The 19,699-nt window shown below is 40.3% G+C and overlaps 1 protein-coding gene across 8 annotated transcripts in view; it reads right to left on the bottom strand.

Annotated features, from left to right (window-relative positions):
- The window catches only part of LOC133535173 (band 4.1-like protein 1), a 229,924-nt gene that overhangs the window by 24,585 nt on the left and 185,640 nt on the right, over positions 1–19,699 (bottom strand). For 3 of the 8 annotated variants that reach the window (XM_061874732.1, XM_061874733.1, XM_061874737.1), the window contains 7 exons: positions 16,308–16,483; positions 15,997–16,229; positions 15,718–15,753; positions 8,233–8,277; positions 5,380–5,529; positions 2,374–2,460; positions 830–2,170 (listed from right to left, as the gene is read on the bottom strand). In XM_061874732.1, coding sequence (XP_061730716.1) covers positions 830–2,170; positions 2,374–2,460; positions 5,380–5,529; positions 8,233–8,277; positions 15,718–15,753; positions 15,997–16,229; positions 16,308–16,483 — 2,068 coding nt within the window. The remainder of the gene's footprint in view (positions 1–829; positions 2,171–2,373; positions 2,461–5,379; positions 5,530–8,232; positions 8,278–15,717; positions 15,754–15,996; positions 16,230–16,307; positions 16,484–19,699) is intronic. The other 5 variants (XM_061874738.1, XM_061874739.1, XM_061874734.1 and 2 more) reach the window with 4 other exon arrangements.

The following is a 19,699-nucleotide window of genomic DNA, read 5'->3' as shown; positions in this document are numbered from 1 at the left end:
CACCTTCAGTCCAGGGCCAAATGCATGCTAACTCTTTATGATGAAGGCAGCAAATCTGACTGACACTGAGCTGTGGTTCTTTATGTTTACTGCCTGCTGGGCTTTCAACTGAGGAATGGGTATTATTTGCTTTTTATCCAGGTGAGGAGAAAAAAAATAAATGAATAGTCTACAGAATAAAACTTTTTGTAAAATCCTTTGATTCCGTTCAATGTAGTTCCTCAGTGAACTGTAACCAAACCAATTCAACCTGTCACTCAACTGGGTTGTTTCCTGTGACAAATGAATTAATTTCAATGATTTTAACTTATTTTGGTTTTCTTTTAGAAATGATATGCAAATAGATTAAAATATGCAAATAAATAATATGGTGATCCAGCTAGAAAATAACATGGAAAAATGAAAGGAACTAGTCGAGTGATAAAATATGAGCCTTCTGCAGCGCAAACTTGAAAGACAAACACTTAATTTGACAAAAAGATAAAAAGGAAATAAATATTTCTTCAAAGGGCAGTCATGCATGAAGTTATGCAGGACATTGGCACAGCTTGCAAGACCTCAGCATGTCTTGTGGACGTCAACTCTTTAGAAGCATCAAAAGAGCATCACGGGTGAGGAAATTAAAAACTGAAAATGGGGCTTATTGCGATGCAGGAAAAAGATTTGACTGTTCAATGGACCACCAAGATGGACATAAAGCTTAGCTTCAACTGCTCTTCACAGACTGTAAAGATGGATGCAAAAAGAGGAAAAATACAAACGCCATGCAGGTCTAAAGCTCATGCGATGCTGTACTTCCAATGACCGAAAAGCAGATGCCAAGAGTTACCGAATGTCTCTTCTTGGCTGATTCCAGGCTCGGCTCTCTGACTGCATTTCGGCTGTTTCGTAGAATCAGCCCTGATTCTCGAGCCTTTTGGGTTTTCACTGGTGGTGCTGGAGGAATCGTTTTGGAAAGCGATGGGTTTTTTGAGGCAAACACCTGACTTTCTGAGTACTCTTTCCAGGACTGATAGCTATCATCAGGATGCTCTTGTTTAGTGATACTCTCCATATCGACTTCAAATGCTGAATGGAGGGTAGAGACGTCAGTCCAGTTGAGGTCTGAGGAGCTCTCTGGAGAGCCAACCGACCAGCGGTATTCTCTTCTTGTAGTCCTTGCTTGCTCAGCCTGTCCGGTTTTGTCTTGGTCATCCTTACACGCGATGCTCTTTGACCGCTCTGGCTTGAGAGGAACAATCCTGGTGATTTCTGACTGATGGCTGCCTGACAATCGGTGGAGAGACGTCCTTTGACGTCTGTCTCCCAGAAAACCTTCAATATCCTCTCCAGAGTTACTTATCCTTCTCTCATGAGTTTTGACCTGTCGTAATTTGACCTCTGCTAGCTCTTTATTGTCAATAAAGCCCTTTCCCCTTTTCTTAATTACACTCTCGCTTTTAGTACCTGAAAATGAGCTACCATGTTCTACTTTTCCAGGTCCATTTATTTCTGCTAGCCTTACCTTACTTTGTTCTGCATCTTGATTGCAATTATCCTGACTTTGTACTTCCTCTATGTTCTCTGACATGTCTTCATAGGCACTGAAAGCCTCACTCTTTTCTGGTTCTCGATCAAGTGTTATCAACTCTTCCGCTGCTGCTTGACAATAATATCCTGCTTCAGATTTACTGTCCGACTCCTCGTCTTCGTCTGCAGAAGAATCGGTTTCTCCTTTCCCGGAGGCAAGCTCTGGAGGCATTCCCAGGTTTAAACTCTGTGGTCTCCTCTTTTTCCTCGGCCTTGAAGCCATGTATTCCTTCATCTGATGTGAGCCCGGTGCAGCGCTTAAGGCTTCAGATGGTTTGCTTGGAGATTTGTCTTCAGACAACACTGCATTTGCCAATAATTGAATCTCAAAACGACCTCTGTTACTGGGCCGCTGCTCAGAGTGAAGAGCTACCTCTTTGGCAGATTTTGTTGATGGACATTCATCAAGGTGGCTTTTCGTTTCTTTTCTGTCAGACCCTGTCCCCTCAATATGCATCAATTTGGCATTGTGTATCACTTTTTCCTGTTGTTTATTCTCCCAGGAGGAATCAGATGGAGGAGATGTATTTTCTTTTACTTTCCAGTCATGTTCTTGATGACAACTGTCTTGTTTTTCAATCAATACCCACTCCTCAGAACCCTATGTTGGTATAAATTAAACACAGTTAGACAAATTGACAATACCTGCAACAGATAATAGAATCTCCATGATTGATGGAGATTTGCGAAACATGCATTTAGATTTATGTCCACCATAAGAGCACAGTTAGGGATTCTAACAGTTGTGATGTTATGAATGGTAAAACATCATCATGATAGAGGAAAATCTGAGAAATATTCAACCTCAGGTGAAGTCGCCAGATTCTTCTGGATGAACCCCTCTACAGACAGGCTGTTAATGGAGTCTGTTGCCACCGCTCGGCCCCCCAACTGGCCGGCAATAGGAAGTGAAAAAGATGGAAGAACAGCCATTAGTGCTTTGGCTGAGTTGAAGTATAGTAAACCAGACTTGCACAGAACAATAAGTGCTAATAATACTAAAGAAACCGAAACAACTTTGACATGCAATGGGGAGTCCTTGACAACTTCCCAAACAACAATCCTAAATCATTTGCAAAGCAAATGGGGACTATTTTGCATGTCCGGAACAAATAAACCATGACCATATTGTATTACCCAACGCTCTCCAGTGGAATAACAAGACACAAAATAGATGGCATTGCAAAAATTGTTAGCTAAACTCGTTGTCCCACAATCTGCAAACATTTTCTGCTGATAAATTGAAATGATAGCAATACACTCAAAAAGCCCAAATGTGTTAAGCGTGGTTCCAAAATAGGATTTAAAGCTTGTAAAATTCAGGACGAAGACAAATCCTGTGTGGAAATCTGGAAATAATATTTTTTGTTGCTGTCAAGTGCATTTACATAGTGAACATTTTAAACACAAATTACTATAAACAAAGTACAATAGTACCTTGGTTTACGAGTGTTTCAGCTCACACGTTTTTTAGGATAAGAACTACAGGTGAACAAAAAATTAGATTCACATTCAAATCGCGATTGTTATTCATCCCAATTCTAAATTGATTTATCATTTTTTAAAAGTTTCATTTGCATTTTTTTATTAAAATAATCAGATTCTCCCCCCAAAAAATAGGTAATCTCAATGCAATCAAAAATGAGTTTTTTAGCCTGTAATCTGTTTTGAAAAGATTTCATCAGAATTATTATGCCAAATTACGAGAATCAGTTTAAACCGTGAAGCAATTCAGAATCATAATGTCACCCCAGGAATTGGATCAAATGGTTAGGTGCCCAAAGTATCACACCTATATAATATCAGTCTCTTAGATAATTGTTATCCTTTAAAGGCCTACTGAAATGAGATTTTCTTATTTCAACGGGGATAGCAGGTCCATTCTGTGTCATACTTGATCATTTCGCGATATTGACATATTTTTGCTGAAAGGATTTAGTAGAGAACATCGACCATAAAGTGCGCAACTTTTGGTTGCTAATAAAAAAGCCTTGCCTGTACCGGAAGTAGCAGACAATGTGCGCGTGACGTCACGGGTTGTGGAGCGCCTCACATCTGAACATTGTTTACAATCAAGGCCACCAGCAGCCAAAGCGATTCGGACCGAGAAAGCAACAATTCCCCTATTAATTTGAGCGAGGATGAAAGATTTGTGGATGAGGATAGTGAGAGAGGGGCTAGAAAGAAAAAAAAAAAGGCGAGGGCAGTGGGAGCGATTAACATGTTATTAGACACAATTACTAGGATCATTCTGGAAAATCCCTTATCTGCTTTTTGTGTTACTAGTGTTTTAGTGAGATTATATGGTACCTGAAAGTCAGAGGGGTGTGGCCACGGGTGTGTTGACCGCCAGTGTCTCTGAGGGAAGCCACGCAGCTGCAGGAGGACGCAAGCTCCGCTCATAACTACGGTAAAAGCCAACTTATTACCACAATTTTCTCACCGAAACCTGCCGGTTGACATGTGGTCATTAACCATGTTCGCTTGACTGCTCTGTTCCATAGTAAAGCTTCACCTTTGAGAATTTTAAACAAGGAAACACCGGCTGTCTTTGTTGCTAAAGGCAGCTGCAATACACCGCTTCCCACCTACATCTTTCTTCTTTGATGTCTCCATTATTAATTGAACAAATTGCAAAAGATTCAGCAACACAGATGTCCAGAATACTGTGTAATCATGCGATTGAAGCAGACTACTTATAGCCTGGATCGGGCTGTAAAAAAATGTCCGCTACAACCGGTGACGTCAAACGCACGTGTCATCATACTGCGACGTTTTCAACAGGACACTTGGCGGGAAATTTAAAATTGTAATTTAGTAAACTAAAAAGGCCGTATTGGCATGTGTTGCAATGTTAATATTTCATCATTGATATATAAACTATCAGACTGCGTGGTCGGTTGTAGTGGGTTTTAATAGGCCTTTTAAGTTGGCATAGCAAATGTCACGATGAACCCTGTAAGATCAGACAAAAACACCCCGTGTCGTACTGGACAGCTTGTTAGCTTACAGTTAGGAAGACAAAACGTTGGTTTTCCAAACATGGGTAAGAAGAAAGTGAGTGAGAAGGACAATGCTGATAATAAGAAACGGATGATATTCATTGAAATAAATAAAGAATCATCCAAAAAACATCACTGAGCAAGCATTCTAATTGCATTACTTCATAAAACTATTATAGTAAAATTAGTTAGTAGTTTGTTTTTCTTATTTGCGTTCAAGTTACATGATAAAATTGTGCTATTTTTCCTCAGCTTACAACTGGTACCTACTGTAATTTGGTCAGTGCTACTACTTGCAAAGGGTTTGACAGTACAATGTCACATTTCAAGTCAAAAAGCAGTGCAAAGTGTTGTGCAACACAGTCACGCGTGTCACTTGCATCCATTCATCATCCACTGATGACAGAGGAATCACGATCAGTTAGAAATTCACTGTCGTGCTCAAGGACACTTGTGACATTTTTGAGAAACTGTACGGATCTTTCAAGTGGAGCACGGATTAGAATTTCTGATAAGGTACTTCATCGCAAAGACATATCAATATGAAACTTTAGATTTGTAACAGTAACACACAATGTGGACCAAAGACTTACACATCTTAGTCATTTCCATTTGTATGAAAAGTTGTGTAAACCTTGACATATTCAAAAAGAGAGAGAGAGAAGGATTTCTCAAGAGAGCTGCTTGAGAGTGGATGGACTAGAACATGAATACATGTTGACAGGGTGGGGGAAGATCTGAATTTGAGGTATTGACACTGTGTCACAAATGGCGTAAGGCCTCATCGTCACACTTATTTCAAACTCACAGCTTTTTTATCCGGTGTGCCGGGTGGCGAGCTTGCTGACAGACGCTTCTCACGGCTCATCAGCTTGCTGTTGGGCTCCTTCAGGGCTCGCTTCAGCTCATTGATACTGGCCTGGTGCTTTAGTAAGACATCCTTTGACTTATCCAGAAACTGGAGGGCATTAAGTGGGGGGGGGAGAAAGACAAAGAAGGGCAAAAGAAGACAAGCTTAGATCAGAAGGACGTTTGTGGCGTGTCATGGCAGGATTTCAAAGCTTGCTATGTAGAGATTTGTGCTTACACAAGGACCTTTGCAGAGCTTTCAAATATGTATGAAAGATATGTCCTAAAAGTTCAATATTTTGACAAGAATAAATAGAGAGTCATTGTCCTCTACAGTCAGATCACACGCTGTCTGTAGGGTCTAATTGTATTCCTAGTCTCGTCCTGCTCCAACACTGATAACAATACTGCTGGCCTTGTAAGCAGTCGTACAGGGTTCAAATCCCAGTCGTAAAAATGTCAGGAAGTTACATTTTTTATTTTGCACTAAGAAAGTAAATTTATTTTCCAATGAGTTTGTTTCAGTACAAAACTTTGATCTGATGAATTTCAAGTTTGATTAAAAAAGGATAAAAATGGTTTCACATAAACATTGTGAATACATTTTTTAAGCCTTTAATATAAAAGTATGCCTTTAAGCCCTAATTTAGCCATGAAATAGTCCTGTTTTGACAACGGTGACAATTTTTACGACAAACCCTATTTCCATATGAGTTGGGAAATTGTGTTAGATGTAAATATAAACAGAATACAATGATTTGCAAATCCTTTTTAAGCCATATTCAGTTGAATATGCTACAAAGACAACATATTTGATGTTGAAACTCATGAATGTATTTTTACTTTTGCAAATAATAATTACCTTAGAATTTCATGGCTGCAACACGTGCATAAGTAGTTACATCACCTTTTCTTTTAACAACACTAAACGTTTTGGAACTGAGGAAACTAATTGTTGAAGCTTTGAAAGTGGAATTCTTTCCCATTCTTGTTTTATGTAGAGCTTCAGAGCACCGACTTAAATGAACTTCATAATGCACCACACATTTTTGATTGGAGACAGGTCTGGACTGCAGGCAGGCCAGGAATGTACCCGCACTCTTTTTTTACAAAGCCACGCTGTTGTAACACGTGCTGAATGTGGCTTGGCAGGCTTGCTGAAATAAGCAGGGGCGTCCATGAAAAAGATGGCGCCTGGATGGCAGCTTATGTTGTTCCAAAACCTGTATGTACCTTTCAGCATTAATGGTGCCTTCACAGATGTGTAAGTTACCCATGCCTTGGGCACTAATGCACCCCCATACCATCACACATGCTGGCTTTTGAACTTTTCGTCGATAACAGTCTGGATGGTTTGCTTCCCCTTTGGTCCGGATGACACAATGTCGAATATTTCCAAATACAATTTGAAATTTGGACTCGTCAGACCACAGAACCCTTTTCCACCTTGCATCAGTCCATCTTAGATGATCTCGGGCCCAAAGAAGCCGGCGGCGTTTCTGGATGTTGTTGATAAATGGCTTTCGCTTAGCAGAGTAGAGCTTTAACTTGCACTTACAAATGTATCGACAAACTGTATTTAGTGACATTGGTTTTCTGAAGTGTTCCTGGGCCCATGTGGTGATATCCTTTAGAGATTGATGTCAGTTTTTGATACAGTGCCGTCTGAGGGATGGAAGGTCACGGTCATTCAATGTTGGTTTCCGGCCATGCCGCTTACGTGGAGTGATTTCTCCAGATTCTCTGAACCTTTTGATGATATTATGGAGCGTAGATGTTGAAATCCCTAAATTTCTTGCAATTGCACTTTGAGAAAGGTTGTTCTTAAACTGTTTGACTATTTGGTCACAAAGGGGTGTACCTCGCCCCATCCTTTCTTGTGAAAGACTGAGCATTTTTTGGGAAGCTGTTTTTATACCCAATCATGGCACCCACCTGTTCCTAATTAGCCTGCACACCTGTGGGATGTTCCAAATAAGTGTTTGATGAGCATTCCTTAAGTTCATCAGTATTTATTGCCACCTTTCCCAACTTTTTTGTCACGTGTTGCTGGCATCAAATTCTAAAGTTAATGATTATTTGCAAAAAAAAAAAAATGTTTATCAGTTTGAACATCAAATGTGTTGTCTTTGTAGCATATTCAACTGAATATGGCTTGAACATTTTTTGTAAATCATTGTATTCTGTTTATATTTACATCTAACAATTTCCCAGCTCATATGAAAACGGGGTTTGTAATATGTAGGGATGTAACGTTATTAAAATCTAACGGTACAATATTATCATTATTGTCACGAAGCCACACGCACGAGAATACCTTTACTTACCACCGTAATTACCGGACAACAATACTCTTCATTTAACGACTTGCGAAGATTCTTTTCAGACCCAGCCAAAGCTAAAGCACCAGAAAGAAAATACACCCCAAGTTTTTGTTTGATATCGTCACGTGTCACGGCATTATTGTGAAAACTTTGAAACCGCAATACTGTGGTATCTACGATACTGTTACACACCTGTTAATATGTATAACTGACAAAGAAACAGACCAACACCAGAGGACCCTGGTTCTGAGAACACAACAGAGTCCAACAATTGACAAGAGTCGGTGCTAAAATGGCCTTTTCAAGGATGATGAGTATGTTCTCATTGCAAACTAGTGAAAACATCAACAGAGATCAAACCTTCAAACATGTAAATATATTGGCTGACCAATGCGTGGACGTAGAAGCATGCAAAAGTCACACGCACACAAAACACCAAGCGGCATTAACACATAAAAATCACACGCGTTGAAGACAGGAAGCTGTACCTCCTGTTTGGGCTGGGAAGTGCTGTCCTCCTCCAACTGACACAGCTGAGTTGGGAAAGGACAATAGACAAATATGATAATGGATAGAAATGAGAAAGAATGCAGGAGGTTAGAGGGAAGAGCAGGCAGAGAGAAAAAGGCATGTCACTTATGTTTTTAGAACCTCATCAGAACCAGCATCCTCTGCAGTGGACATTTGTTTTTGTCAGTTACAAACTTTGGAAACAAAAAATAGCCCTGCTGTGCATAACACACATGTCCACTGCAGGGGACGCTGGCTCTCAGGAGGATACAGTAGGGCTGCACGATTATGGGAAGAAAAAAATAAATAATCCTGATTATTTTAATTGGTATTGAAATCACTATTGATACAATTATTCATTTCTTTGAAATCATGAGTATTGTAACACTAAAAGTGTGATGATCCGTCTCCCAGACCATGTTTTGTTTTTGTCCAAGACTCCCTTATTTCTTTTCAGCACCCCTGGGTTCGGGTTTCTTGTCTGACATGGGTGCGGAATATTTTCACTTGCCTCTGATTAGTGTTCGGGACGCTCACCTGCTCCCGGGCCCGGATCAGAGAGCTATATATTCCTGCCTTTCGCTACACTCGGTCTGGCTGTTACATTATTAGTTACATTAGTACTCCTTTGATTCCTCTTTCCATGTTAGCTTTCCAGTGCTAGTTTTCTGCCTTAGCTCCCTGTGCAATCGGCACGCTTTCCTTGTGTTAGTTTGTAATTTTGCTGCATTTTTTTTGTTTTACGGACTGATATATGGAAAATAAACTATTGCCCTGCCTGCACGCTGCCTCCGGAGTTCCGTCTGCATCTTGGGGAAACGATCCGTGCACAAACATGCGACCACGACGTACAAAATTCAACTTTAAATATACATTAAAAGAACTACAAATATAAATGAGAAACAAATAAACATGTAAAATAAGAGTAATAGTAACAAAACATAAATCAATATAATATCAATAATAAAACAGTAGAAACGATGTTTTGATTTAAAAAAATTGTATTATGTTTTTTACTTTTTACACTTATTTGGCCACCACAGTGCGTGCTTCTTCTCTCATGAAGTGAAGTGAATTATATTTTATATAGCGCTTTTCTCTAGTGACTCAAAGCGCTTTACATAGTGAAACCCAATATCTAAGTTACATTTAAACTAGTGTGGTTGGCACTGGGAGCAGGTGGGTAAAGTGTCTTGCCCAAGGACACAACGGCAGTGACTAGGATGACGGAAGCGGGAATCGAACCTGCAACCCTTAAGTTGCTGGCACGGCCACTCTACCAACTGAGCTATACTGGTTGGTATAGCTCGGTTAGATGTTACATAAATAGCATCTAATAAAACACTAAAATCCCCAAAATATTTTAGGTGCAATACACCTTTAGAATATATTGACCAATATTTGAAAACAAAGCATAATCATTTTTCGTATCAATAAGCGCTATAAGTACATTATGCTTGGATAAAATACTTTGTTTATACCTTTATTTTGTTAGCAAATCAGACCAGATGTGGTGCACAGTACTGTCATTTTCAAGGAGGGGAAATGTGCTGCTGCTCTTAACTTAACCTGTAGCGACAACTTGAGGCTTTTAAACAAAAAAACAGACAGCCTCTCAAGTTGTGGCTGCTGTCCAGTTTGTACATTGATCTTACGTCGATGATATCGTTCACAACCACACAAGCAGATAAGATGTGTTGAGCATGTATAGATTGTTCTCGCTAGCTTCCGCTTTGTAGTTTAGTTGCAGTTTTAAGCGGCTGTCTAGACATTGATTAGTTTAGGACGTATTTCAAGGATGAATGAGCGGTCCCAGACACATTATTTCCCCTAAAAAATGTTCCTTCTCCTCAGAATGACAGCATTACATTTATGTCAGTTCCTGTGGTATTCGGCGTTTAACAGCAGATTATGTTCAATGGCCAATTCTACGACTTCGTTAACGCGGAATTGCCTTTTGTTGTTATGTTTAGTGATGATTATTGATCAGCCATACCAGCACTGTGTCAAATAAAAAGTACCAACTATGGTGGGAACCCATACTTCTCGGAGACGTCGTTCTGTTATCACTCACACGCTCACTCATCCGTTTCGCCGTGACAAGCCCAGGGATTTGTATGCACGTTGCACGGCTCAATAATCGTTTTTTCTTTATTATATTATTTTTATGATAGTGACAAGGCAAAATTGAAATCAAAATTCGATTGACTGTTCTCTCCTGTGATACAGTATGGGATTCTCATGTAAAATGCATCTCAGCTGATATTTTTTTCAAATAGTAAATATTGACAGCAAATTAAGTCATGTCCAGTGGAACCTGGACATGAAACCGCAAAGTACAAACTTTTTTGATTTACAAAGATGTCATTCACCCACTGTGTGCTTGCAGTGCAGACATTACATGCCTGGTAGCACATCCATTGTGATGACAATTCAGTCAGCACACTGGGCCCCATTCAGCAATAAGTTCCTAACTTTTCCTCCTAAGTGATTTCCTAAGAGGAGTCCATTCAAATTCATGACATGTTCTTAAACCGCCAAATTGTTCCCACCTGCGGTTCTTAAGTTGCTGATGTGCGTGCCTTTCATAATCTCCATGTAAACACGCCCTTATTTCCCCAATATAAATATGTAAACACCCTTAATTTCATAATTTGCATAGGTAAACACCCTTAATTCCCCATATAAGGGCACAATTCCGGCGGAAAAGCCGAACATCGAACACATGGAGAAAACACAAACAGATTACAGAAGAGAAATTCGTATTATCCCGTGGGGGAAAAACATATTGTCAAAACGTAAGTTTAAGAAAGGGGGGACAGCTGAGGTAGCCTAAAGCGTTCAAATAAATATTTGTCACTTTGGTCGTGAAATATGCGCTCCCCCCGCAGGGCACGATCTGCGGCATCTTGCAGTAGCAGCAAAAGCATTGCCACTGTGTGTGTCTCTGTGTGTGTGGGCGCACACACACGGTATTTTGAAATGTCAATAGATTGCTCATTTTGCTGTCTGTCTTACCTATGTCTATCTATCTTGCTGTCTGTCTTATCTATGTCTATCTATGTATGTATATATATATATATATATATATATATATATATATATATATATATACATACATACACATACACGCATATACAGTATATACAAACTTTTTGATTTACAAAAAAAATACGTTTGTAAATTGAGTTTCCACCGTAATTAATTTCTCAAAAATAAGCTGGGATGCAACAACAAATGGACAAAAGTTGTCAGATATTTGAGTGTGTCAGAAGGAAGGAACTATGAGAAAATAAAGAGATGCAGGCCAATTTAGGGCAAAAATGGACAAAGACGGGAAACGGCGACAAGGGCTACTGTGGTGGGTGGTGGGGTTTGGTTGATGACAATTCAATTGGCTCAGTACTGACAGCTAGGGCTGGGCGATACGGCCTTTTTTTAATATCGCGATAATTTCAAGCCATATCGCGATATACGATATATATCTTGGTCTTTTGCCTTAGTGAATGAACACTTAATGCATATAATGACAGCATTATGATGATTCTATGTGTCTACATTAAAACATTCTTCTACATACTGCATTAATATATGCTACTTTTAAACTTTCGTGCAGAGAAGGAAATCACAACTAAGTCAATTGACCAAAACTGTATTTATTAAAGTTATTAGCAGTTGACTTTTCAAACGATGCTACTTACTTTATTAGCAGTTATGTTAGTTTTAATAGCAACGCTTGTGCCCCACACTTGACAAATTAAAGTTGTCTAGTCGACATATTCCCGCTTGAAGCCGAACCACCGCCAGACCACGGACCCCCTGCTGTTTTTCTTGGGAATTAATTCTTCCTTCATTTGTTACCAGATTCGCACCTTCTTTCTCTCATATTATCCCTCGGAACACTCCGCTAGCATCACAGCTAACGTTAGCCACGGTGCTACCTCTCTGCTGGGCGAGGGCGTATACGTATGTGACGTATGAGGTGTCAGTATGTGACGTATGAGGTGTCAGTATGTGACGTATGAGGTGTCAGTATGTGACGTATGAGGTGACAGTATGTGACGTATGAGGTGTCAGTAAGTGACGTATGAGGTGTCAGTATGTGACGTATGAGGTGTCAGTATGTGACGTGTGAGGTGTCAGTATGTGACGTATGAGGTGTCAGTATGTGACGTATGAGGTGTCAGTATGTGACGTGTGAGGTGTCAGTATGTGACGTGTGAGGTGTCAGTATGTGACGTATGAGGTGTCAGTATGTGACGTGTGAGGTGTCAGTATGTGACGTATGAGGTGTCAGTATGTGACGTATGAGGTGTCAGTATGTGACGTATGAGGTGACAGTATGTGACGTATGAGGTGTCAGTATGTGACGTATGACGTGACAGTATGTGACGTATGAGGTGTCAGTATGTGACGTGTGAGGTGTCAGTATGTGACGTGTGAGGTGTCAGTATGTGACGTGTGAGGTGTCAGTATGTGACGTGTGAGGTGTCAGTATGTGACGTGTGAGGTGTCAGTATGTGACGTGTGAGGTGTCAGTATGTGACGTATGACGTGACAGTATGTGACGTATGAGGTGTCAGTATGTGACGTGTGAGGTGTCAGTATGTGACGTGTGAGGTGTCAGTATGTGACGTGTGAGGTGTCAGTATGTGACGTATGACGTGACAGTATGTGACGTATGAGGTGTCAGTATGTGACGTGTGAGGTGTCAGTATGTGACGTGTGAGGTGTCAGTATGTGACGTGTGAGGTGTCAGTATGTGACGTGTGAGGTGTCAGTATGTGACGTATGAGGTGTCAGTATGTGACGTATGAGGTGTCAGTATGTGACGTGTGAGGTGTCAGTATGTGACGTGTGAGGTGTCAGTATGTGACGTGTGAGGTGTCAGTATGTGACGTGTGAGGTGTCAGTATGTGACGTGTGAGGTGTCAGTATGTGACGTATGAGGTGTCAGTATGTGACGTGTGAGGTGTCAGTATGTGACGTGTGAGGTGTCAGTATGTGACGTATGAGGTGTCAGTATGTGACGTATGAGGTGTCAGTATGTGACGTATGAGGTGTCAGTATGTGACGTATGAGGTGTCAGTATGTGACGTGTGAGGTGTCAGTATGTGACGTGTGAGGTGTCAGTATGTGACGTATGAGGTGTCAGTATGTGACGTATGAGGTGTCAGTATGTGACGTATGAGGTGTCAGTATGTGACGTATGAGGTGTCAGTATGTGACGTATGAGGTGTCAGTATGTGACGTGTGAGGTGTCAGTATGTGACGTGTGAGGTGTCAGTATGTGACGTGTGAGGTGTCAGTATGTGACGTGTGAGGTGTCAGTATGTGACGTGTGAGGTGTCAGTATGTGACGTATGAGGTGTCAGTATGTGACGTGTGAGGTGTCAGTATGTGACGTATGAGGTGACAGTATGTGACGTATGAGGTGTCAGTATGTGACGTGTGAGGTGTCAGTATGTGACGTGTGAGGTGTCAGTATGTGACGTGTGAGGTGTCAGTATGTGACGTATGAGGTGTCAGTATGTGACGTATGAGGTGTCAGTATGTGACGTATGAGGTGTCAGTATGTGACGTATGAGGTGTCAGTATGTGACGTATGAGGTGTCAGTATGTGACGTATGAGGTGTCAGTATGTGACGTATGAGGTGTCAGTATGTGACGTATGAGGTGTCAGTATGTGACGTGTGAGGTGTCAGTATGTGACGTATGAGGTGTCAGTATGTGACGTGTGAGGTGTCAGTATGTGACGTGTGAGGTGTCAGTATGTGACGTGTGAGGTGTCAGTATGTGACGTATGAGGTGTCAGTATGTGACGTATGAGGTGTCAGTATGTGACGTATGAGGTGTCAGTATGTGACGTATGAGGTGTCAGTATGTGACGTATGAGGTGTCAGTATGTGACGTATGAGGTGTCAGTATGTGACGTATGAGGTGTCAGTATGTGACGTATGAGGTGTCAGTATGTGACGTATGAGGTGTCAGTATGTGACGTATGAGGTGTCAGTATGTGACGTATGAGGTGTCAGTATGTGACGTATGAGGTGTCAGTATGTGACGTGTGAGGTGTCAGTATGTGACGTATGAGGTGTCAGTATGTGACGTATGAGGTGTCAGTATGTGACGTATGAGGTGTCAGTATGTGACGTGTGAGGTGTCAGTATGTGACGTATGAGGTGTCAGTATGTGACGTGTGGAAGAATGTGCACTTGCTGTCTGCGAGAAGGAGACACAAGAAGAAGTGGGAGGAGCCTGTAGTGTAATGTCCGCAGCTAAAAATCAACTGCGTGAGAACGTATACTCGAAAATACATTATAGTCATTTTCTATAACGGACAGAGACAAACCTGCGATATAACGCGTATGTCGATATATCGCCCAGCCCCACAGACAGCAAAACATTTTTTTACCACACATACAGTGGGGCAAAAAAGTTTTTAGTCAGCCGCCGATTGTGCAAGTTCTCCCACTTCAAATGATGACAGAGGTCTGTAATTTTCATCATAGGTACACTTCAACTGTGAGAGACAGAATGTGAAAAAAAAATCCAGGAATTCACATTGTAGGAATTTTAAAGAATTTATTTGTAAATGATGGTGGAAAATAAGTATTTGGTCAAGCATTCAAAGCTCTCACTGATGGAAGGAGGTTTTGGCTCCAAATCTCAGGATACATGGCCGCATTCATTCTTTCCTTAACACGGATCAATCGTCCTGTCCCCTTGGCAGAAAAACAGCCCCAAAGCATGATGTTTCCACCCCCATGCTTCACAATAGGTCTGGTGTTCTTGGGATGCAACTCAGTATTCTTCTTCCTCCAAACACGACGAGTTGAGTTGATACCAAAATGGATACATGGATGATACAGCAGAGGATTGGGAGAATGTCATGTGGTCAGATGAAACCAAAATAGAACTTTTTGGTATAAACTCAACTTGTGGTGTTTGGAGGAAGAAGAATACTGAGTTGCATCCCAAGAACACCATACCTACTGTGAAGCATGAGGGTGGAAACATCATGCTTTGGGGCTGTTTTTCTGCTAAGGGGACAGGACTATTGATCCGTGTTAAGGAAAGAATGAATGGGGCCACGTATGGTGAGATTTTGAGCCAAAACCTCCTTCCATCAGTGAGAGCTTTGAATGGTTGACCAAATACTTATTTTCGCCATAATTCACAAATAAATTCTTTAAAATTCCTACAATGTGAATTCCTGGATTTTTTTTTCACATTCTGTCTCTCACAGTTGAAGTGTACCTATGATGAAAACTACAGACCTCTGTCATCATTCTAAGTGGGAGAACTTGCACAATCGCTGGCTGACTAAATACTTTTTTTGCTCCACAGTATTACTATTCCCCCTAAGTATTTTTTTTTACCACGACCCCAAATGACCCAGCTCACAGCAGCCCTGCTACAAGCAGGCAGACAGGCAGAGACCAAATCACCAGGCAATGTACCTCCTGTTTACTGTCAACTGGTGATCCAGCCTCCTCCTTTTTTTGTTCAGCAGGAAAAATAAGAAAACTCATGTTAGGGACAGAATGATTTAGAATTTGTCAGCATTATGGCAAAAAGGTAAAGGGCTGCAGTAGAGACAGAAGTGAAAGACAAGCGTTAGTAAAAGTAAATGCTGCAAAGCAAGAATCGCATTGTGCTGAGAAACACATTTCTGAAGTGCATCATCTGCTGTCTGTGTGAAGAAAAATCTAAAAAAATCAAAACAAATTATGGGGTACCATGATTTCTTTCTTCTTGCTCGGAGTGTCATTTCCATCCTGGTTTTCGTCTCTTTCCGTGTCCTGACTCAGCTCTTGGTCCAAATCCTCCTCGTCTTGTTCCAAACTGGGCTCCAGCTCAGTCTCCTGCTCATCCACAGATGGGCTGCGGAGATGAGGCCGTTCACTCATGCTGTGATGGAAGACGCCATCGTGATTCCCGCACATGGCTGACACCGGCCGGGAGAACTCGGCTAGTAATAAGAGCGGAACTATCGCATCAATTGCTTGCACCCAATGCATAGCTAAGGGGATCATACAGTGATTCTTACCTCCATCCAAACTCCTGGAGAGCAGGTATCTTTTGCTGCTGGATCGTTCAAAGTGCGGAGCAGGCCTGTTTATAAGAGCGCTGGCTTGTCTGGTTTGAGCCTGAGTTCGTCCACTGTATCGGAACTTTGAGCCCATCACCAAGAAGCCCTTAGGAGGCGGCTCTGGAGAAACCAACCTGAGAAGGTGGATAGTTTATTCCAAAACATCCCTTGCAAAACGGCAATAGAACAAATGGAGCACGAGCGATGGAAATCAAGTAGTTTTTAGGCTCTAAAACAGGGGTAGGGAACCTATGGCTCTAAAGCCAGATGTGGCTCTTTTGATGACTACATATGGCTCTCGGATAAATCTTAGCTGACATTGCTTAACACGATAAGTACCGAATAATTCCGCTGGTAATCAGTGTCAAAAATAACGTTCAAAATATAAATCATGCATTTCATGGATTTTAATCCATCCATCCGGTTTCTACCGCACCTGTTCAAGAAGTCGCATTAATGGTAAGAAGTATTCCATTTATTGTTGGTTAGTTTCGGAATAACAATGTTATAAAAAAAGAATAAGAGACTAGTCTTACTTGAAAATGCACGCATTTAGTTGTATTCAGTCTTAAAAAAAAATATTATAGGGCTCTCACGGAAATACTTTTTAAAATATTTGGCTTGTATGGCTCCCTCAGCCAAAAAGGTTCCCTACCCCTGCTCTAGCCAAACTGCCTTTAGTTAATTTCAATGGTAATGCTACTCATTTCAGTGTCAAAAATCACTTTATATTCTCTACTGCTCGCTAGTGTTACATATCTGAGTTATTGTGCAGAAATATGGGGAAATAAATACAAATGTGAGCTACATTCGATAACTGTGTTACAAAAAAGATCAATTAGAATAATACATAATGTTGGATATAGAGAACATACAAACCTTTTATTTATTGAGTCAAAAATATTAAAGTTTGTTATTTGGTAAAATTGCAAACAGCTAAAATGATGTACAAAGTAAATTATAACTTGCTGCCAAAGAATGTACAACAATTCTTCTCAACTAAAGAGGAGAAATATAACCTTAGAGGAAAATCTAATTTAAAACACGCTAGAGATGCACGGTTTGCGGTCTCATCCGCAGAGTCCGCGGGTAAACCGCGGGTTGGGCGGTTGACATGACGAAAAAATAGATTTTAATTAGATTCGGGCGGCTGGCCGTTGAACCATCCGGAGACATTTGATATACATGGTTCTGGGATTGGTATCCTTTGCTTTTCAAAGAGCCATTTAAGACCCGTGTCATAAAGCGAAGAAGTCAATAGGAGACGCTAATAATCTCTTGAATGACTGCCGACAGTCACCCAGATATTAAATATTAGTGCGTGCTATGAAGCCATTGACTTTGTCGCCTTCTACATCACACACGATCTGCTTGTCAGTCCAGCATCATATTGTGTGTGACTTCCCCGGCAACACGCACACGACTGCAAGGCATACTGGGTGACACAGAGTACACTAATGGTTGTGATATAAACAATTTTAACACTCTTAGTAATATGCGCCACGCTGTGAAGCCACACCAATTAAGAACGACAAACAGAAACTGGTACAGAAACTATAATAAGTACATGACTTATAATATAAACACTTTTAGGGCGCAATAAAAGACTAGAATCAGCTTAATTGCACAGACTAATGCCTGAATAGGCAACACACTGTAGTCTATATGTCTAACGTCTTGGATTTGCAACTGCTTGCAAAGTCTACTACAGTGGTTCTCAAACTTTTTCAGTGATGTACCCCCTGTGAACATTTTTTAAATTCAAGTACCCCCAAATCAGAGCAAAGCATTTTTGGTTGAAAAAAAGATGAAGTAAAATACAGCACTATGTCATCAGTTTCTGATTCATTAAATTGTATAACAGTGCAAAATATTGCTCATTTGTAGTGGTCTTTCTTGAACTATTTTGAAAAAAATATATAAAAATAACTCAAAACTTGTTGAAAAATAAACAAGTGATTCAATTATAAATAAAGATTTCTACACATAGAAGTAATCATCAACTTAAAGTGCCCTCTTTGGGGATTGTAATAGAGATCCATCTGGATTCATCAACTTACTTCTAAACATTTCTTCACAAAAAATAAATCTTTAACATCAATATTTATGGAACATGTCCACAAAAAAAATCTAGCTATCAACACTGAATATTGCATTGTTGCATTTCTTTTCACACTTTATTACATTCATATTTTGTTGAAGTATTATTCAATAAATATATTTATGTAGGATTTTTGAATTGTTGCTATTTTTAGAATATTTAAAAAAAAATCTCAGTACCAGTTGACATACGTTCAAGTACCCCCATTTGAGAACCACTGGTCTACTATATAATACTTGCAAATGAGACTCAGACATTTAATATTAAAACAAGATATCAAGGGTTGTGGTTCGTTAAGGGTAAGGTAGAGAGAATTAGTACCGCTAATTATCAGTATCGATTCCCAGGTTCAGGGAATTGGCACAGTGTCTGTTCAAATGTGAAAGGTACCCATCGCTAAACTCAGTTAATCCCCACATAAACAGATCTCATTTGTGACTATTTCCAATTTAAAAAAAGGCTAAAACACTCAAACATGGCAGACTCTGGATAGTTTAGTGAAGTCCTCAGATACCCCCCGCTGGGGTCGCCGTTTGCTCTGGCTGAGCGCCAAGAAGACCATTAAACTTGACTAGTTAGAGAAAATAAACGTTCGTAGGGAATCATGCGAAAGGATCATTATCATTGCCGGGGGAGCAGTGAAGGAGGATTTCCTGACTGAGTTATACACCTAGTCTGATCCAATTTTGCCGAATAGTCGCCCAGTGGCACGTGGTACTATCCCCACCTGCTGCACATGACTGGCTGTGTTGAGGACATCTAAACACACCACTGTTGCATACCACAACATAAATGCTAAAAATGTGCAGATATTAATGTGTGCTTTGCCTTAGAACTCAAATGCAGAGTGGGCCAAAATTTTACACCGAACAAAGGTTGAACAAATTAACCTTTTAATAGGGACCCAAACAAGTTTTGCATTAAATATTGAACAAGCAAGGCTTATATAACTTTAGTGACATGCAAAATCCAGTTTCAAATAATAATAATAATAATTAAAAAAATATCAATGGCATATCAAATAAAATTAAAATAAACATTTCATGCCTTTTTTTCTATTTGCAATCTTCTGAGGTAAATGTCAATTTTTTTCCACAGGCTAATAATACATTTGAAAATAAAATAACAATAATGAATGAACCAAACATTCAAGCCTTGAAGTCGCAAGAGAAAATGCATGAATAAAACGATAATTATTGGTCAGTTTGCTGGAAGTTTCCCGGAAGTGTTAGTGCTGCAAGGGGTCCTG

This window comes from Nerophis ophidion, linkage group LG16, assembly GCF_033978795.1.
Source record: "Nerophis ophidion isolate RoL-2023_Sa linkage group LG16, RoL_Noph_v1.0, whole genome shotgun sequence".
Taxonomy (NCBI): domain Eukaryota; kingdom Metazoa; phylum Chordata; class Actinopteri; order Syngnathiformes; family Syngnathidae; genus Nerophis; species Nerophis ophidion.
Note: the sequence above shows the minus strand (reverse complement) of the source record. Positions and strands in the feature narration are given on the sequence as shown.